Source organism: Varanus komodoensis, unplaced genomic scaffold (genome assembly GCF_004798865.1).
Source record: "Varanus komodoensis strain SLA01 unplaced genomic scaffold, ASM479886v1 scaffold72, whole genome shotgun sequence".
NCBI classification, from domain to species: Eukaryota; Metazoa; Chordata; class Lepidosauria; order Squamata; family Varanidae; genus Varanus; species Varanus komodoensis.
Window position 1 is genome coordinate 1965405 of NW_025336374.1, and position 22120 is coordinate 1987524.

The 22120-nt window shown below is 43.5% G+C and overlaps 1 protein-coding gene across 6 annotated transcripts in view; it reads right to left on the bottom strand.

The window, feature by feature from the left end:
* Positions 1 to 22120, bottom strand: part of PALM2AKAP2 (PALM2 and AKAP2 fusion) — a 260551-nt gene that overhangs the window by 147588 nt on the left and 90843 nt on the right. For all 6 annotated transcript variants that reach the window (XM_044452463.1, XM_044452462.1, XM_044452461.1 and 3 more), the window contains exon 4: positions 535 to 649. In XM_044452463.1, coding sequence (XP_044308398.1) covers positions 535 to 649 — 115 coding nt within the window. The remainder of the gene's footprint in view (positions 1 to 534; positions 650 to 22120) is intronic.

Here is a 22120-nt window from a genome sequence, read left to right on the forward strand (position 1 = left end):
ATTTCTATGCCGCCCCATTCGCCGAAGCCTCGGGGTGGCTCACAACATTAGGTTAAAATACAAGAAATAACAATATAAAATAAGTCGCCCTGGCCAGATAAAGTCGCCCTGGCTATTTCAATGGACTGCTGATATCATGCACAGCGGCTCAAAGGCAACACCTTCTGGATACCTATGCTGAATAGCTGAACAGTGGATGCGGATAACAATGGCTGATGTCAAAGCCATAGCTGCCAAACCTTTGTATGTTGACATACTGAAAAGTAAAGGCTGCTATTTTATTTTATTTTATTTTATGAAGCCAATTCAGAGCAGCTCCTCCTCCCTGTACTTAGTCGCGGGTAAAAGAAGAAGAAAAGGAGACTGGTGATAGCTACAACATTAAAATAATGTGTGCTCTGGGACCCAGTTTTTGGAGAGAAACACTGGAATCTAGTACAACAAAACCATTAATAAAGAAAATCTTCTGCTCCAGAATTACATGTTTAATCCACTCAAGAGGATTAGATTCTTTTTTGTCTGTTTTTGTCTTACCTTTTGCAAGTCCTCAAAAGATTTCTCTGTCTCCTTTAGCTTCTCTAAGATGATTTGCTCTTTGGCAGATATTTGAGATTCTTCACTTTCTAGCTTTTCTATTTCTTGTTCTAACCTGGAAAATACATTAAAGCATATCTCAATCATCTGGGGAAAACTTCTCCTCACAAGGTATGTAGATGAGAAACAATAACTTATTTTGAGGTTGTTCTTAAAACCTCTGCCACAAGACAATTTTTAAAAGGGCAATTTTTAAAAAGAGATAGATGCATCTGTGCCAGTTTATAAATTCACACATGCATATAAATCATTGGCTTCCCTATAACTGATTATCCCACATGATGATTAGCAACTGAATGTATGATGTGAAGTCAAACTACACCTTAGGTTAAAAGTGTAGAATGAAGCTTCTTTTGTTTATTTATAACCACACGGGGTGTTGACCTGGGTTGAGAACAGCACACATGGGAACATCCACACACCCAGCTCTTTCCCTGTAAAATATCCCCCTGCATAGCAGTTAAAAGGGAAAAAAAGGGGAAAAAACCCTTCAATGTCAATGGCACCAGTGGAAGCTTTTTTTTCTTTTTCCTGTCATGCCAAGGAGGATTTAGGTAGGAAATTTGGTTGATAGTACAAAATTGCATTGTTCAAGCATACGAGTACAAACAATGGGAACAATTCAACAGAGTTCCCAGCTATGAGGTCACCAAAGGCCATGAGGTAGAACAGAAGTCCTGCAGCACCACCTTCTAGGGCCATTCAAATGCAGCCACCATAACACCATATTTCCAAGACCTAATCCACTAAAATACCCCAGAATGCCATCATCAATGGGATCAAAAGCCACTAAGAGATTTAGGGGAATCTATAAAGTTATAGTTCCAACATCCATTCCCTGGTATAAATCAACCACCAGGACAATCAAGGTTCTTTCTGTCTAAAAATCAGGCCACAAACCGTTATTAAAAATATCCAAGATTTCCTGGATACTGGATACTACCTTCTCTAATACTTTTCCCAAAATGACAAATTAAATACTGGATGCAAATTGCCCAAAACAGATCCTGACTTCTGTTCAGCCATATTTTCCTCAACGGTTTTATTTTTCCGTTTTGGCCATTGTGGGAACAATTACTTCATTGCCCTCAGATATTCAAAGCACAAATGACCAGCCTTGGCTTTATGATGAACAGTGCTGTCTGTTATTCCCCTTCCAGACAGTGACCATGAGGTTGGTCAAATAGGTGGGAAGCTCCCTGAAAGACATGAGGAACTAATTTGGGATTCATCAGCCTCCATGAGAAGACCACTGAATTAGGAAGCCAATCCCTTCTGTTGATTAGAGGCAACATACAGATAAAAATGATTAGATAATAATTCTAATTCTCCAAAATCACTGTAAAACATGTTTTGGCTCACTCCTGTTTTGGCTTGTTCAAAGGGGAACTGGCACATTTCTGTATGTATTTTTACAGAAATGCACACCTTTCCTCCACTGAAAGGTGCAATCCTGTGGCTGCTAGGTAGAATGGCCACAGGATAATTCTGGAGATGGGCTTTTGCAGGCATCCAGAGGGCATGTTGGGAAAAAGACCAGAATGCATATGCAGTACCCTGGTAGTGTCCCACTTCCTTTCCTCGTGCTCTGAGGCCAAACACTTGTTGTTATGTGCCATCAAGTCATCTTCGACTTACGGCGACCCTATAAATGAATGGCCTCCAAAATGGTCTTTCCTTGACAGTCCTGCTTAGCTATCGTACATTCAAGGCTGCGGCTTCTTTTATGGAATTGATCCATCCCATTGCTGTTCTTCCTCCTCCTCCTCAACTTTCTGTTTCCCTAGCATTACTGTCTTCACCAGTGAGTCTTGCCTTCTCAGTGCCCAAAGTGTGACAGTTCATCATCGTTGCTTTCAGGGAAAGTTCTGGCTGGATTTGATCTAGGACCCATTTGTTTGTCTTTCCGTCAGTTAAGGGTATTTGCAAAGCTTTCATCCGACACAATGATTCAACAAACCTATCAATTTTCTTCTGGTCAGTTTGCTTCACTGTCCAGCTTTCATATCCATACATAATGAGCCAAACACCTACACTCCTAAGTATTTTTGCACGGTGGGAGAAGTACAGGGGCAACTTTCATCTTCATGCTCTTCCCATCATGCAAAGGATGCCTTCCAAGTTCAGACTGTAATGGGTAGCCACACTGAATTGCACTGTAAAAAGCCTAGCTCTTAGGGAAATATGCATGTAACAAAAGAATACATTTTAAACACAGTTGCAAATTTGGGTATTTATGAACATTTCTCAAGCAGCAGAAGTCTTTCTACCCTTGTTTGTATCCAGGACTGTGAACAGGACATGATTGCAAGTTTTGCAAAGAGAAATGAAATTCTGACACATCCCCATGCAAACTTCTGAAGAACAGAACAATCCAAGGCAATTTCCTTTTGCTATGTATCATGAATGTCTAGAAACCTGACTTAAACATAAATGTGTAAAACAGAGATGACCTGGCAATGTGCTACTTCAATTAACCTTATTAGTAACTGGGCCTTCTACCATTTATTTCCACTTACAATAAAACCGTCAAAAACATTGTACTGTACAGCTCCTTCCTTCTTCCTGTCTGTCTGCAATTGTCACTGAACACCTGACAAGGAAATGATTTCCTCATCTTGCCTCTTAAATGTATCACAAGCCTCAATTTCAAACAAAATGAACACACAGCCAAGTCATCCAAGCAGCTGCCGCCACCGTCGCTACGCCGGAACTGAGGTGCGCCGCCAAGCCGGAGGCCAGCTGATGCCGCTCCCGTGGCCACCGCTGGGCCACCCCGGGGACGGAGGATGCCATGGCCATGCCAGGGCCGCTGTCGACGATGTGGAGGAGGGCGCCGCCGTCTCGCCGCCTGGCGGGTTTTCACGCCCCTCTCTGCCCCCACCACCGGCGTCGGTGAGAGCAACGCCGGATTGGGGCGGGGCATGTGGGCAGGCGCCGGCTTAACCCACCGGACACGGCCTGGGGGCCGATGGCCAAAGGGCGGTTGCCGCCGTTTGTGGCCATTCGTGGCCGTGCGGGGCTGAGCTGGCGAGGGGCTAGGTCGGTGGGTGGAATTTTGTATCGGAGGGGGGTAGACGGGGAGTTTTTACTGTTTTAAAGTTTTATTGTATTTTAATTTTGTTTTTATGGAGTCGTCCCTGGCCATGTCGGTTTGAGTTTCTGGGGGAGCTTGTGGGCTCCGCTATTGGGGTGGTCACGGGCAATGGACGTTACAGCGGTGGGAGCTTAACGTGTCCACATAGAAGAAGGAGGGATAGATGGCTGACACCTGTCCCTCCTTCTGGTTTTACCCCTAGCCAGAGGGTTCCAGGTAGTCTTGTCAACCGCCCCTCGGGCCTGACAGTGCTGCTGCTTAATGCCAGGTCGGTCCACAATAAATCTTCCCTCATCCATGACTTGATTGTGGATGAGGGGGCCGACCTGGCTTGCATAACAGAGACCTGGGTGGGAGGGGGGGGGATGTCGCCCTCTCAAATGTGCCCGCCCGGGTATCTGGTTCAGCACCGTCCATGCCTGGAGGGGAGGGGAGGGGGTCCCTTTGGTTTACCGAGCCTCCATCTCCCTCACGGGACTTCCAGTCCCTTCAAGACCAGGGCTGGAGTGTCTCTACTTGGTGTTGGGTGACCGAGACAGATTGGGGATTCTGTTGGTGTACCGTGCACCCTTCTGCCCAACAGTCTCCCTGCCTGAGCTGACGGAGATTGTCTCGGACCTGGTGTTGAGGACCCCCAGGATGTTGGTCCTGGGGGACTTCAATTTCCATGCCGAGACTGGTCTGACCGGGGCGGCTCAGGACTTCATGGCCTCCATGACGGCCATGGAGCTGTCTCAACATGTCACAGGCCCGACCCATGAACGTGGACACACTCTGGACCTGGTTTTCTCGATGGGGCAGGAAGAGGGTGGTCTGAGGGTGAGTAATTTATGTCTGACATCCTTGTCATGGTCAGATCACTTCCTCGTGAGGTTTGTGCTCGAGAGCGGCCTCTCCCTCTGTAAGGGGGCGGACCCGATTGTGTGGGTCCGCCCTGGAGCCGGATGGATCCGGATGGATTCCTGAAGGCCCTGGGGGAGTTTCCGGCTGACAAGACTGGTGCTCCTGTCGAGGCTCTGGTCGAACTATGGAATGGGGAGATGACTAGGGCTGTTGACACGATCACTCCCAAGCGTCCTCTCCCACCGGGCAGAGCCCACTCTTCCCCTTGCTATACACCTGAATTGTGGGTGATGAAGCAGGCCGGGAGACGGCTAGAGCGTAGGTGGAGGAGATCACTGGATGAATCTGACCGAACAGACTTAAGAGCCCATTATCGGGCCTATGCTGTGGCGGTGAGGGTGGCAAAAAAGAAATTCTTCTCTGTTTCCATTGCCTCCTCAAAATGCCATCCAGCGGGTGGTACAAGGGCTGGTCCGTCCTGGCCCTAAGAAAGATCTGGTTCCACCCTCAAAGGCCTGCTGTGACGACTTTGCCAAGCATTTCAGGGAGAAAATCGCTCAGATTCGTCACGAGCTAGACTCTCCTAGTGACTCAGAGGCTTCTGGGGAAATACCAATGCCGCCGTCTGGTCCAAAATTAATGGATGAATTTCAGTTATTGTGGCCTGATGATGTGGACAAGGTGCTTGGACAAGTACGTCCCACCACTTGCCTATTGGACCCTTGCCCATCTTGGTTAATAAACAACGCCAAGCACGGGATTGGGATCTGGATCTTGGAAGTGGTTAACGCTTCTCTGAGGGAGGGTCGGGTACATGCCCATTTAAAGGAGGCGGTAGTCCGACCGGTCCTGAAGAAAGCATCACTGGATCCAGAGATGGCCACTAATTATAGACCAGTGGCCAACATCCCGTTTCTGGGCAAGGTGTTGGAGCGGGTGGTGGCGGGACAACTCCAAGCACTCTTGGATGAAACTGATTATCTGGACCCATTTCAGTCCAGCTTCAGACCCGGGTACGGTACTGAATCTGCCTTGGTCGCCCTGTACGATGACCTGTGCAGGGAGAAGGACAGGGGGAGTGCGTCCCTGTTGGTTCTCCTGGACCTCTCAGCGGCTTTCGATACCATCGACCATGGTATCCTTCTGGATAGGCTGGCGGGAACTCCATGGCATAGCTGCCATGGAGTACCGCGATCCATTTTGTCCCCTTTGCTGTTTAACGTCTACCATGAAACCGCTGGGAGAGGCCATCAGGAGGTGTGGGCTGCGGAGTCATCAGTACGCTGATGATACCCAGCTCTACCTCTCATTTTCCACCAATCTAGGTGAGGCAGTGGCTGTGCTGAACCGGTGCTTGGCCGAGGTAATGGGCTGGATGTGGGCCAATAAACTGAAGCTCAATCCAGACAAGACGGAGGTCCTGTTGGTTGGCGGATCGGGCTTCGGGGAGGGTGAATTGAACCTAGTCCTGAATGGGGTTGCACTCCCTCTTAGGGACAAGGTCCACAGCTTGGGAGTGCTCCTCGCCCAGAGCTTTCACTGGAAGTTCAGGTGACAGCAGTGGCGAGGAGCGCTTTCCTTCAGCTTCGGCTGATCCATCAGCTGTGCCCCTACCTGCAGAACGACTGCCTGGCGACAGTGACACATGTGTTGGTGACTTCCTGACTTGACTTCTGTAACGCGCTCTACGTGGGGCTGCCCTTGAAGACAGTCCGGATACTTCAATTGGTTCAAAATAGAGCTGCCAGGCTGCTGACGGGGACTGGGCGTTATGTTCACATGACTCCAGTCCTCCGTCAGCTTCACTGGCTTCCCACTGAAGTCTGGGCCCAATTCAAGGTGTTGGTGATGACCTATAAAGCCCTTAAGGCTTGGGTCCTGGTTACCTGAAGGAGCGCTTACATCCATATATGCCCGCCCACCCCTTGAGATCAGCGGGAGAGGTCCTTCTCCGGGAACCCTCCGTGAAGGAAATTAGGAGGGTAAGTACTCAGAGGAGGGCTTTCTCTGCGGTGGCGCCCAATCTATGGAATGCGCTCCCCAAAGAGGCCTGCCTGGCGCCGTCGTTATTTGTTTTTCGGTGCCAGGCGAAGACCTTTTTATTCAAATGTTATTTTAATTGTTAATATTATTTATTCATTTTATTCTTTGGCCAGGGCGACTTAATTTATATTGTTAATTTATATTGATTTGCTGAATTCAATTTATTTATGGTTTGTGAGCTGCCCCGAGGTTTCGGCGAATGGGGAGGCATAGAAGTCCCCTAAATAAATAAATAATAAGAAACAAGGGTGGCATAAGAAATCCAGCACAGAGTATGAGATGCAGCAATGGGACAACAGGCAGTATTTGATATTCAGGGAATGATCCCATGGCCCCTAGACATGGTCTGAGGAGCCGTAGTATATTTTGGATTCCCAGCACCAGTTGGTCAAAAAAGTCATCCCAGGGATGGATTCAAAGGGGTGTTTCAAGGGTGGGGAGGAGACTAGGGTGGCCAAGATACGAGGTATCCTGGAGTCACTCCTGCCTCCTTCCCTTTCCCTTTGAAACGCTGTTGCTTAAATGGCCAAAAGCAACTGTACAGCAAAGCTACCAGGAAGGAATATTGTGTTGATTGCACATAAGCCTCAGAGGTTTACTCTCATCTCCACAGAGCTGAGACTGAGCCCTTGGTTGATATTTTGTTTATAGGTCACCCCTTCAGTGGTGGTGTGCTGAAGCAGTTGATTCTGAAGTGCAGGCACTCATTGTAACAGTCACCAGAGACACATTCCCAAGGAGAGCCCAAAAGGTCAGGCAACTGTGTTGATCCATAGTCATACACCAGTTCTAGCAGTTTTCACCTCCACCAGAAGCAGGTCTTTGGTAAAACAAAGCCAGCCCCAAATACGCTGCCTTACCACAGTGAACTGTATACTGTTGGGGAGGAAACTCCCCTCCCCTCCCACACGCCCAGCTACAGTGGGGATTGCAGAGGGAACAGGGAATTCTGAGGAGGGATGGTGGCAGCGGCAGCAGATAAGACCTCATGTCCCTGCTAATCAAACCCTTCTTCCAACACACCATTTCCTTGCAGTATTACATCTACGGTTCACAGTAAAATCAGTATAATGAAATCAAAAGCAAAGCAAACTTATAAGGGACACTGGCACCTGGAAATGGCAGATAAATTACTTAAAACACTAATGTTTTTCCTTTGTGCCTTATGTCACCTAAAATAGGTACTGGGAAGGAAAGCTTCCCAGGAAGACCAATTCACAAGATTGTCTGCAGTAAAAGATCTTTCCACTGACCATCATCCATCACCTCAGATGGTGGGGCCAACCAGAGTAGAACCTGTGCTAATCACCTCAGACCGATGTGGGAACTTGCATTTCTTCTGATACCCAGATCCCAATCTGTGGGGGCCTGATCTCAGAAATTAGCTACAAACCAATTACAAGTCTCCAAGGACTGGTAAAAGATGTTCCCATTGTCCAGTCCTTGTTAGTAGATGTGGCCACATTCTGATTTTATTGTAGTTTTCAGGAGGTCTTCAACGGTAGTCTCATGGATACCGCATTAAAAGCCTGGAGAATGCCAGACAATGGATGAACATGGCCAGGTTGCACCAGTCAAGAAAAGGCTGCAGTTGTCAAATTAGCCTAAACTGGTCAAGGTGCTCTGTACCACGGAGGCCACTTTGGCTTTAGATAACAGCAGCAAATTTTAGAATACCTTCAAAAGATGAACCAGGCTCTTTCAGGAGGATCACAACCCCATCCATAACAGGCCGAAGATCTTCTTCCTGAAGAAATAAGTCATCTACCTGCAGCACTGCAACTTTATCAGGATTCAGTTTCAGTTTATTAGCCCTCATCCTGCTTTCAGTCACTGGTTTGGTACGTCTACTGCCTCACATAATTCAAATGAAGATGCTGAGCTGGATTAATTATATTCCACCCCAGTTCCCCCAATGAGCTCACTTTGTGGTTTCATGTAGAAGTTGAAAATCATGGAGTGGGAGGATAGGCTAAAACCCTGTTAAAGTCAGTGCCATAGGCCCAAACGGTAGTCACTGCCTTTTAGACATAGCAGTGAAAGAGATGATCTAGAAGGTACAATGGTCAAATGGCATTGAAAGCCACTGAGCAGTAAAGGAGAATAATTAGGATCATACTGCCACTGTCCTCTTGATACCAGTCTGTCCATCAGGCCTACCAAGACAGTTTCTGTCCCCAAATCAAACTTAAAAATGGGTTGAAACAGGTTTGAGTAATCAAATGCACCCAAGAATGCCTGTAATTCCCAGGCTATGACCTGCTCATGCTCCTCACCCAAAAAGGGGATATTTGGGACTTCAGAGCCCTAAATGTGCAACTGAAGCAGGAGACAAGGTAGCAAATGGCTTCTTTCACAAACTGCCTCCTCAGTTCCCCTCCGGCCAGTCCTGCTGTAGACAGCAGGACTCCACTGGGGGTGGCACTGGGGACAGATAACACGAGATTTGAACGTTCCATCTCTGGCGTCTAGGTTTTGAGTGGGCTGACTCTACTCTGTAGACCAACTGAAGCACTGTGCTTTTCAGGTGGAAAGGAGACCATTGCAAATTATCCTCCAGGTTGGGAACAGACCCATCTTCTCTAGACTACCTGGGTAATTTAAATAGTAAGCTGATTATAAAAATGGTGGCCCCCTTCTGAAACACCACCATGTGAAAGCATGTTTGCTGTCCTACACACCATGGAAGCAGAATTTTTGAGCTACCAATTGGCCAAAGAATGAGATATCTAGTTTTATCCCTTTTGTAGAAAAATGAAAAGGGCTTTATTTATACTGGGAAGCATTGCTAAGGGTAGCCTTCCCTAGTTTGGCACCTTCTACATCTGTTGGACTATAACTCCCAGCATCCTTAGCCTGCACACCTGCAAGCTTCCACACTGGGGGATGCTGGCCTATGATATCAACCTTCTTGGAATATTCCTTGATTTGAAATGGATGTAAATCCTTTTAAATGGATTGTATCTTCCCATGGCTCATTAAGCAACCATGCCATTGAAGTCTCTGCTTTCCAGTTTCATCCAGCTTAACCTCTCTGGCTTAAAGTTCTGTCTTTGTTTTCAAAGCCAGGACTGCTTGATGATCTAGTTTTGTGGTTGTCTGAGAAAGATGATAATTAACTAACTTGAAGCAATTTTCCATTCCCCATAGGTCACCTTGTATTTTGCAAAAGGGTTTAAACTGCACACAGGTTATTCCTCCCACTTTGGAATCTGCAGGGTTATGGACTGATGCAAAAGTTACACTTCTGCACGCACATGCATACACCACCAGAAATAGGGACTTTAGGATTGGCAGTATGGCCTCTAATGCATCTTGAAATTCCCAAGCTTGTCATTGCCAATCTTCTTTTTTAAGCAGGAAAAACTCTTTAAAAGTGGTTTCTGCTGCTTTTCATGACATTACATAAAATTCATTTTGATACAGAAATGGGAGGCCTCTTCAGCATCAAGGACCACACTAGAGACTTAGAAGCCTCAGGGCAATTGCTAATATTCAAATTTGATTGATGCAATTAATACAAATTCCTCACAGATAGTTTTGTTGAAGTTAAACCATGGGTGCTAAAGCAATCATTGCAGCCCTAATAGGCTTAATCTATAATGCTCTTTGTTGGAATTCAGCCATCAATAGGAGCGGGTGGCTATTAACTGTACTGAGATAAATTATAGCCTGTTTGGATTAACTCCCATTAACTTCACTGGTATTTTTTGCAAGCAACCAGAGAAGCATGTATAAAGGAAAGTTAAAACTAGCTAAGGAATGATTATTCCTTTTTTCTTTTTAACAGTACACACACAGGGTAAAATACACTGCATCAGTTGTCGTTTTGTGACTGCTTATTAATTCTACTGGGTGGAGATAAAATCCTGATGATTTTTAGACACTGAAGAAAGACGCCGCTTTGTGTGCTATTAATAGAGCATGGAGTAGTAGCAGCAGCAGGATGTAGAAATAATTTTAAGGAATCTGCATCATATGCCTTTGGTATATGCGAGGAATGTGTAACTGAATGGCAGCCCTGTTCATGAAGGAATTCTGAATCTGCAACAAAATGTAGTGGCAATTATGACATTTATGCATAACAGTGGGGAAAACCCTTCACAGAACAATTACGGGGGTGTCTCTTCAATGAGGATATTTAAAATTAGGATGGAAGGCACAGTCAGAAGCCTGTGAAGAAGTGCTGGCACAACAAATCACGATCTGTTCTCAAGGCTAGCACTGTGACACATGAATCGAAGCTCACAGGGCCCCTTTGCAGAGTAAACCACATCAAACCCAGGTTGGACATCAAGGATGTGCCCAACAAGGGGGCAAAGCTTGTCTCAAACCCCACCCCTCCACCCTGTGCAAGTAATATGGCATATGCATTAGTCATAGGTGCGCATGCTCACACACATTTTTAAGTATGGACTTAATGTCTTAGGATCAAATGGCAGCTAATGCTGGGAAGTCTGTGATCCATCTCCTGGTGTGTGTGTGTTTCGTGAAATGTGGACATACAGGGGAACACGTTTAATCTCATTCCCCTTGTGCCAGAGCAAGGGGTGGAGAAATAAAGGAGCCATGCCAGAAATATACAAAAGTATATGTGGAGAAATACAGACTTTCCCCCCTCCAATTCTCATAATGCTAGAACATTTCCTTTGAATTGGATGAGCAGGAGATTCAGAACAGACAAAAGGATGTTGTTCATAGAATTTGCTTCCATGAGCTGTACTGAAGGCCACCAATTTGGATGGCTTTAAAAGGGGAGTGGGAGGCTGCCACTCTTGTTGCTGCTTCCAGTACCAGAGGCAGTGTGAACACTAGTTACTGGGGAATATGGGTTGCGTTGTACTTGTGCCTTGCTTGTGGACAGCTGGTTAGCCAGTGTATGAATAGAATGGACTTTGGACAGATCCAGTATAGCTCTTCTTATGTTCTTAAGGTAGCATTTGTTTTTGGTGCAGACATAACATGGTAACCCTGAGGATTTGGAGAAATGGATCGATCCTTCACACTTTTTGTCAAACCCTACTGGAGCACTTGTGTAAACTGGTTACTGTAACAGGGAGAACAGCTCACCTGTGCTGGCAGCTGTTACATAAAATAGTTCTTAGATTGCCTTAATTGTCACATATGGACTTTCACCAGAGTCATCCATTGTGGACAAAATGCTGAAACTAGATGGACGGTATTCTGAACCTTTTATATTCTTGGGGAACAAGCGAGTAACCATGCTGAAGAGGAGGTGCAGTTCAAGGGGACTCTACAGACCCCTTGAAAAGGTGTACCCCCTGGCAGGTGCCTGACCATGCTGACTCTTGAAGCCAGCTCAAATTTGCTCACAGAATATTGGGCCCCAAAATGAAAAGCCCGTAAGAAACCATTCAAATAGGGAGATTATCTGGAGAACAGGGAAAATTATTTAAAGAAACAACAGCAGCAACATAAAAGTTATCTATAAGGTACACTGTTCTTGCTCCGTCTTTCCTTTGCTCCCTCTGTCTCTGCTGAGGAACAGTAGAGGAGAAGCAGGGAAAGAAGTCAGCACCTTCTATGGTCTTCAAAGAAATACCAGTCAAAGCTGCCTGCCCTCTGACACAGATGAAGCACAAAGTCTAAAACCCTCAGTGTTGCTTCTGAAAATAAGCAGGAGCTCATTAGAGCAGGGTGACTGCTTCCACTGAACCAAGATGACCTCCCCCAGCCCCCAAGTTTTGAAACTGCAGGCATTTTGAATTGGGTTGGGGTTGAAAATAAAAAAGGATATAAAAATCATCATATTGATGAATGAAGACTCTCTCCCGTGCCCATTATGAATAGGTCAATGAGCTTAGAAAAGGCAAGTGCTGACACATCTTTGATATGGCACTCTAGAGCAAGATATAAATTCGCTATAGGAATTCATTCATTCATTCATTCATTCACTCACCACTCACAAGCCAAAGCAGTCTAGATGGTTTGCAGCAGTTTCTAAAAAAGGACAGGATGGCAGAGTTGGCACCAAATGGACTTAATTGCACACCGAAGTTATATCAGTTGTGGATGGATTTAACTTTGCATTGGCTGGATTGTCTGCTAGCCTTTCCCACTGAATTAGAATTCCCAGGATTCCCTGGTAACAGAAAATGACTATTAAATCAGATTTACATGTATGGTGCAAATGTTTCCACACTTTTATCTTAAATTTTACATTTAAGATAGTAAGAGAGATTTAGAGAGATCTGAATTTCAAAACCAAACCCTTAACCAAGTCTGAGCAAATTCATTTGTCTTTGAGTTTAAAAGTCTAACTGCAATCTTAAAAATGCATTTGGAAGTAAGTTCTTGCAAATACATTCCTTTGATTTGAGTTCTTTACTTCCAATTATGCGTCTGCATTGCTGGGCACAGAAATCCTAAACTGCAGGACTTTTATACCACTTGGTAATAGTCAACCAATGAAAAATTAATAAGCAGTGCTCAGTAGAAAACTTTGCCCCAAAGGGGCATCTTTTTATGAGTATTTAAAATGCTGTCAGTTATTTGTTGCAGTTTGCACTGGGAGTAAAATCCAGATGTTAATTGAACTGAAGAGAGAAAATCCTGATTAGACAACCTCCAGAAGAAGGGCTTTGCCCTTTCCTTTCTTTGCGAGGGTAGATGCATGAGTGGCTCCCTGTTGATAAATTGCTTCTCCCTGCTGATCCTTTAGATGCCCCCAGCTGGGCTGCTGCTGCTTTCTCATTGCATTGGTTCAGATCAGAAGCTGACAGAAAGGAGGTGAGGGGCAGTATCCCTGTCTAAAAAGCACAAACAGAAGCTCTGCTCTCCATGGGTGGCTATGTACTGCACTGTGCCATTGTACAAGGGAAGAAAGGCACGTCTGGCCACCATCTGTTCTCACCTTTGGCTGTTTCCTGTTGCCGGAAGATACTGCAGAAAGATGCCCATCAGTGCTGCCGTTTCTACTTTGTTCTCATAAGCTGGTACAAGAGATTTATCCATGAGACACCTCTAGGCTATAAGGGCTGACTTGGAGCATCACCACTGCCTGCCATCAGGGCTTTTTAAAAAAGGAATTTTCAGTGGGGGAGAATTTACTCAAAGGGCACATTAAAATTATGAGAACATTTTAAATAAATACACATGTTCATTTGCAGTGAACCATGTATTTTAAGAATAAATTACTGCAATTTAAATAAATGTGGCATCAAAAAGTTTACTAAGTAAGTTCAGAACTCTGAAGGATTGTTTTTACCATGTCCCATGCAAAATAAACCTCTGGAACAGGGTTTGCATTGTCTTCTGTCTCTGGGTGAAAGAAAATGGACAACTGCAGGTCATAACAAACTGTAGCACTCAAGTTTGGAGTTATGTTTAACCACATGCTTGTGTTGTTCTACTTGTTCATGTGTCATTCACTACAAGATTATGCGAGGACAAAATCTCTTCAGTTTGCACTGAGTGTGATGGGAGAGTTGCAACTGCAGCCAGAACATTTTTCCAAAGATTATGGACAACAGCTGGTGCAGATGCACAGACACAGAACATCCTAAATCATTGCCACTTCAGAAAGTACTGGCTACCGTTCATGGGCTTTGCCTGCAAATATATCATCTTTCCCTGGGAAGACTCTGGCACACAATACTAATTTTGTCTTCGCAAACTGTGAGTGATTGCATTGATAGAAGAACTTTGGTAGCGGACCGTATTGTGTCCTGTTCACTGTGGAAGTGTTTGGCTAAAAAAAATCCTGTTACTTGCACATTTTCCACACAAATTGCACATGACATAACTATCAATGTAAATTTTGGATTTTGACTGCTGTTTTTTTTTTAGAGAAAAGTCCTTCCTTGATTAGCTACAGACAATGCCCAAGTCACAAGTGTCTGAGTTATGGCAGTACTTAATGGACTGCCATAAAACCTATTAATTTTTTAAGAAATACTGCAAAAAAAATGTCACCATAGAGACAAAGAAAGTGCACAGCGAGGGAGGCATCCCTGCCCTGCCCAGCCCAAAAGCAAAAATTCTCAACATTTTCATGCTGCAAAGAGGAGGCACTGGTGAGTTTGGACAGGAGAGGGGCTACAGATACTCACGGTTGTTCCACTTTCATGAGGGTCATGCACCCCTAAGCCCTGTGAATGTGGAAGGCTTACTATAAGTGATCTGACTTACATACACATATGACTTAAAGATGAATTTTCATTTTCTCAGGAGCAGATCTCATTTGTAATTTGGGGACCTTCTGAATAACTTTCTCATTGTTGAATTTCTGAAAGTATGTCAGGAAGGAATTCCCATCATGTTGCAGTTTTTTTTTCCTGGTATGCATTTAAAGTATTTCCCATAAATTCTGACAATCATATTTGCTATGGTTTCAGAAAACCCTGGCTTCTACTCTTTCCTTTCCACTACCAATCTCCTTAAGTTTTTCTCACCTTTTCCACCAAGCAGACATCTTAGGACAATACTATGTTAATGAGGTGGACCTGATGCTGTGTAAATTGTACATCATGATGTCATGGAAATTTTTTGACTCAGGAAAGACAGAATGTAGTGGCTTTGTTTTCTATATTTTGATGTGTGGGTGGAGGTGCTTAAAGCTAACAGGTTAGCCTTCCAAATCTTCAGTTCTGGAACAGCGGTAATGTTGGACTCTGCAGCAAGATCTAATCTATGACTGTAAGAATTTTCTCCTGTGTACTTTTATTTAAAATGTCTCAGAGACCAGAGTTTGTGTTTGTTGTATCTCCATCGGTAGTAATTCCTGTCAGTTGCTTCACAGTGGAATCAAATGTTTTGGGGGCTTCATTCACGCATTCAAGCAAATCTTTTGCTCCATTCTACTTTGAGAAATGTATTAAGGTATTCTCCCATTTCTACTTAGCTGTGCAATTCTACAACTAATACATTTGTTTTCTCTCATTTGTTTGCTGACACTGCCGTCAATCTTAAGACTGAATACCAAACATTCAGGATCCTCACAATCTCCAACAGTTTTTGGGGAGGTTTGATCTACGTATCTGTACACATGTTGCTGTATTAGTGGGAATCTCTCAGAAAATTCTCAGTTCTAATTACAACTTCCCCTGAAGTTTTCTTGGATCACCTGTTGAAAACTGGATTCCAGACTATTAAAAAAAACCTTCACCTAGGTGATTAGAATTTTGTGCTTACTTGTTCAGTTGGTTTTGCCAAAATCTCTTGCAATAAAAATAAGAACAATCTATATACATGGCCTGCTATCCAATGAGTTAAGGTATGTGCAACAGCTCGAGGACATCAAGTGGAATGTTTGATTTTCTTTTGATTGGACCCCCCACCCCCCCACCCCATGGTATATCACAAGTACCTTTTGAAGCTATCAGAAGAAGGCAGTAATGTGCCATTTGTGCTCTGTTAAAAAAGCAAAAGCTCAAAGTAGTGCACTGAAAGAATAGCTTGTGATTTTAGGAGGCCATTGGGAAATAACAAAAATACCTGTGTTTATCAAGAAACCACACTGGTTGCCCTATCATGAACCACCATACACCAATCTGCTTAGGCATCATCAGGAGGGGTCAGATGAGGACAGCAAGTGGCATTGGAATAATGGAGAAATACTATTTCAAATTCTGGCTCAGCGGATGGAGTGCTATTTAAGCTCCACTTTATTCAGAACAATGTCTTTGCTCCATATCACTTAAAGAATCAAGAAGTGCCTTTGGGTATTTTGACCAAATTCCCTCCTTTCCACTTTCCCTACTCAAACACCAAAATTTACCAAGTGTCTGGAACAATCCTGGCAACCTGTATCTAAAATATATTGTCAAATCTCAGTTACATCCAAGCAGCTGCCACTATTCAAGTGAATTAAGTTGATTTCGTTTCCCACCAGCACTTTTAGTAAATGTTGATATTTACCAAGGCAGTCTGGAAAATATGCAGCAGGAAGAAGTCACCAATTCAGGAGTCTTATCTTTGGAGAAAAGATTATGTAAACAGGACCAACTTCTTGTTTAATTTGGCTTTAGCCCATGTAATCTCATGACTTGATAGACTTTTTGTATTATTCACTCTCTCCTTGAGAACATCAACATATGTGGCTGAATAGATCAACATCTCTGCACCTCCCATGAGGGTTCAGAAATTTCTTCTTGATAGTACTCTTAAAATGCTGCAGGGTGTTCTCCACAACAAATGATTTTTAAGTTTCACTGATCTGCAATGAAAACTTCTTTGGATTTTTATTACAAAGTTTCAGCCACACAAGCACAGTCATGGAGGATTTATGCATGCACATTCCAAGAAGTAATACATCTCTCACAGCTGGGAACTGCTGGATCTGTATATGTCTGCCCATGTACTGCAGGACTTAACTACAAGTGGCAGCTTCTCATGTACTTTTCTGAAGTACCTTCAGGCTCTGCATTGACTCTGCTGACCCAAGATAGCTACTTGGTTTTCTTGGGCAGGATAGAGTACAAAATTCTTCCTGTTCCAGTTGAATTTTGCTTGAGAAACAAGGCCTCTCTGAGTTCTTGTATATTACTTGGTCTTTTGTCATTCTTTAGTCCTGACTTGGGGCTTGATCTTTGAACCAGCCTCTTGGGGTCCCCTAACTACTTGATGCCCTACGGAATAGATGGTTATGCTCTCTATTCTGTGTTTTCCCCCCATTCCTTTTCAATCAAAAGCTTTTGCCTCTTAGATGCTGTGGATGAGCAAAAGCAAATGGACACTGCCATCATGTCCTATTTGCAAAGATATGTGTTACACACAATGGTTCAATTTAAGGAGAACTGACGCATGACAGACTGTCTCCATCTCTACCCATTTATCAGGCCATGCCTAATATCTAACCCTCTCCCTCCTGGCCCTTCCAAAGTATTGCCTCATTTTTGTTTTGTTTTTTCCACCTGCCTTTCAGTGCTCTCTGTGGTTTTTGCTGCATTTTCCCCACCCTCCTACCTCAGCCCTATCCCCAAGAGCAGGTTCATTTCCTCTTTTAAGGATGTAAACAGTTTGGATGTAAATATTATTCTTCCTCAAATATATCTATTGTTCAGAATAGCTGAATATAGACAACAATATGTCCCCTTGGCCATATTGCCTGCTTGTTGTTTTATACAGCCAACTGTTCATGGGGTCCTTGTTCAGGTCAGGCACCTGAAAATAAAAAGGCTATCACTTATGGAAGAGTGTGGAGTCAAAGCAACAATATTATCTTTAATATTGAATTTTTGAAAAATACTGAATTTTAAATTGAACTATATTCTTTATTGTTTTTCACATACGTTACTCTTGGATATTATGTTATTTTACTCCTCACATCCATGTTACGCATACTTTTATTCATATGCAGTGAAACTAAATGGTTCTTGTGCTCAGCGGTAAATATACTCAATTCTGGCCCCAGTACCTTAGTTGTCACTTCCTCAGTGCTGTTTCAATGGAGAAGATGAGCTTCCCCTTCTGGCACGCTTGTAATTTGTGCACCCAGCACATAGCACCCTTGGAAGCCTCAACAGTTTGTATTGCCTGACCATGCTCAATTTTGGAGAGGTTGGGCCCACAGGAGTGCTGAGAGGAAGTGGATCCAGCAATCAGGTTTGAGCAGATAGTGAGAGAAAACAGTAAATAATGTATCCAATCCAAAATCAGGACTGTAGAAAAGGGCTAGCTAGAAACAAGTCCTTCAATTAAACCAGACGTATCACAAAGAGAAGCAGATACTGGGTTTGTGGGCACATTTAGGCTTCCAACACCTCTTAAACTGCTGTCCATTAAAGAAATTGTGAAATAGGTAGAGCCTAGCATATCCAGCAAGCCTACATTGGCAAGTGGACACTGAGAAATCTTTCGTATTGAGCATGCTGGTCGATCATGGAAAATAGGCTTGCCATTTCCTGGTTTGGGCCTGAAGGTAGACCAAGGTCTATGGTCTTTACAACATTCATTTTCTCTTCCTCCCTCAAAACACAGCTGCACTTGCTCTCAGAGCAGCAAGATTTCTGGTCCTTGCTCTTGGTTGGCATCACAGAATCAGGCAGTGAATTGCTCTGGGGGAAGTCCTTACATAGACCTGAACCTATGTGACAATTAAGGAGGTCTAAGAACTATTTTCTAATGGTGTGGTAGCTGCCAGAAAGTGTGAGCTGTTCTACAGGTACAGTAATCAGCTCACGTAAGTGCTCCAGTAGTAGTTTCTCCAAATCCTCAGAGTTACTGTGCTAAGTTTGCACCAAAACAAAATGCTGCCTTAAGAACATAAGAAGGGCTGTCCTGGACCAGTCCAAGGTCCATTCTGTTCATACAGCATGCTGCCCAGAAGCAGGACATGATTGCGAACGTGCTAATGATGTTAAAAGTAAGTTTTAATATGGTGCATTTTATTGTATTTTTAATGCACTGTTGTGAACTACACAGAGAACTTCAACTGTTGGGTGGGAGAGAAAGATGACGATGAAGATGAAGAAACAACAACAAAAACTCCTGCCTATGTATCCAACAACTAGTATACATGGGCACACTGCCTCTGACACTGGAAGCACCATAAAGCCATCAAAAGTGGTGGCCTTACCCTCCATGAATTTCCGAATAGTTTAACTATGTTAACTATGAATTCCATAGTTTAACTATGTGCTATGTGAAGTACTTCCTTTTATCTGTCCTGAAGCTGGTCAGCTTCCTTGGATGACTCTGGCTTCTAGCAGTATGCGAGGGGCAGAAAAATGTCTCCCTAGCCTCTTTCTTCACATCTTGAATAACTGTATGCATCTCTAACATGTCCTTCCTTACTCACCCCCCTTTTAAAGCTAACAATGCAATCTTTCCTTATAGTGGAATTGCTCCAGCCCCTTGATCATTTTGTTTACCCTTTTTGGTACATTTTTCAGCCCTAAAATATCCTTTTTTGGTGTGGTGACCAGAACTCTACAGAGTATTCCAAGTATGGTCACACAAAAGATTTGTACAAGGGAAATGTGATACCAACTATTTTATTTTTGATTCCTTTCCTAATGATCTCCAACATGTAATTTGCCATATTCACAGCAGCCACACACTGGGTCAACCTTTTCATTGAGCTTTTCACCACAAATCCAAGATCCCTTTTTTCGTTAGTCATTGCCAGTTTAGACGCCATAGAATTTTTTTGCTTCAGTGAATATCAGTTTAACTTATTTATATGGAAAAATATTTGCTATTTTAATAGCCACTTTAGATTTCTTCATAATCCCTTTTTGTTTAAACTACCCAAAATAATTTGTTGTCACCAACAACTCAGCTATCTCACTACTAACTCTTAATTCAAGAACAACTTAAAAAGCCCTCATCCAGGGGGATCCCAGGGGGACCTAACCCTTTTCTGTGAAAACTGATGGATCAGTTTGATGGAGAGCCAATGAGGCACAGTGATTAGAATGCTGGACTGGGACTCTGAAGGTACAGATTCTAGTCCCTGCTTGGTCATGAAGCTCACTGGACGACGCATCATTGATTCTCATTCTAACCTACTTCCATAAGATTGGTGAGTGTATAGAAAAGGAGCGGAGGAGGGTCATTCAAGTTACTTTGGGTTCCTAGAAAGAGGAAAACTGGGGTATAAATGTAGTGGTCATCATTATAATCATAAATAGAAGAAAATCATGTCCCAACATATCACACATGCCAAAGTCACTCAAAAATTACAAACTTGATGTGAAGTTCATCCATGAAAGTAAGCAGTGAAATTTGATATGCAAAGCTAAGAAGCTCCAGTGGGTATATCTATGGTAGTAATAATTAGATGAGCTCCCCCAAACAATTCTTCATCTTTTCTTATGTGCACATGAACAGATCTCTCTCTCTCTCTCCCTCCCTCTCTCTCTCTCTCTCTCTCTCTCTCTCTCCTTGGACTTTACTAGAAACCATACATAAGATAAAGAACAGCAGAATGCAGGAAGCTTTAAAGGCTGAAAAATATGCAACACAGTCCTATGTATATTGACTCCTACACTACACTCAACTGGATTTACTGCTAGGCAAGTGTGTATATATAATTGGCCTTAATATAAATATTTTGATATGTAAACAACTCTATATTGATAATCTTGCTCAGTCGGTAAAGTTGGGTAAATTTAGTGAGTAAATTAGGATTGCCAACCTTGGAGGTAAAAAAAATATTCACTTTAGAAGAGGACTTGTTAAGGGTATAAAAGTGCTGAGGAGTAGTCCGAAACAGGGCGGCCCAGGGAAAGACCTGGTGTATTGGCTGTGGAAGAAGAGATCAACATTGGTTATGTAATGGATGGGGCACACACACTCTGGTAAGCTCTGGATCAATAACCCAAATTTTTAATAAGCCGGGCCTCATACTGCTTGGTTGACCAAATCTAGCTTTTACTGGTCAGGGTAATGAAAGAATGATCAGGTAGAAACACAAAGCTAAAGTGCACCAGTTGATACTATAAATACCCTACCAATTGATAAGAACAGTAGTCAGAGAAAAATGTCCAAGACAAGGGTGTGTCTTGCTCATTTGCATGCATATACAGGGAGCCATCCATTGCATGGATATACAAAGAATTCAGCATGTCAACAAAAGCATCCTGCCTCCCTTCCGCAAACCTGATTTTTCCTTAAGAGTTTTTGTTTGCACAGCAAGACTTTATTACGCAAGGCACCATGTGACAAATTCTGCTTGAACGGAAAGCTGTTTCATCCCAGTGGGACAATAATTTCAAGGTTATTCCAAGTGCTCTTGTCCACTGCATATCAAGCCAATCAGGAAGCTCCTTGATTTGTGGACTCTGCACTCCATTTATTGTTTCCACCCTTTGGCGTTTCCTGACATTGTTCTTAGGAGTTTCTCTTTAAGTGACCCTGATGTGCCAGATCTGTTGGGTTGCCGCCCTTACCTTTGGCGAGGGGAATTTGGGGATTTTTCAGTGAAATCAAAAGAGAAAAGTCCTTGGCTTCTCTTTAGATGTGGCCTTATGTTTCCCAGAGCAGAGTCAGATTCTGGGAAGGCAGACTGGCAGTGATAAATGAATGGAGCAAGTCAGCAGATGGGCTTTCTTCCTTTGCATGCCTGTGCTCAGACAAACGAAAATGAAGGCTGGCTGTCTAGCAGTCAAAAGATGAATGAATGAATTGCTTTATCAGGAGAAAGTGCAGAAGAGTTTTTTTAAAGAGCAGTGGCATGAAGCAACAAGTTCAGAATTTTAATTTAAGCTCTACTGTCTTTATCTCTCTCCCTCTTCTTCCTTCCTTCATGTTGTGTTCCGAGATGGATGTCTCCACCTTTCACATCTGACTTTCCCTGATGGCTCTTCTCCCCACAACCCAGTTCTAGAGATACTTATTAGGAAATAAATGTTACAGGGAGACATATAGGCAGCTCTATGTCACATAGATAGAAAAGTCCTCCTTCTATAGATCTCCCACCAGCTGTTCCTTCTAGATCAGAAGTGCTGAAATTCTTTTAGCCCAAGATCCATTTAGGTTAAGCTCTTGAAGTCTGCTTCCTACAGGTCCATGGGACTGAAGGCAAAAGGGTAGTGAGGCCAGAATACCCTAAATACTAGCATAGTATTGCTTAAAGTT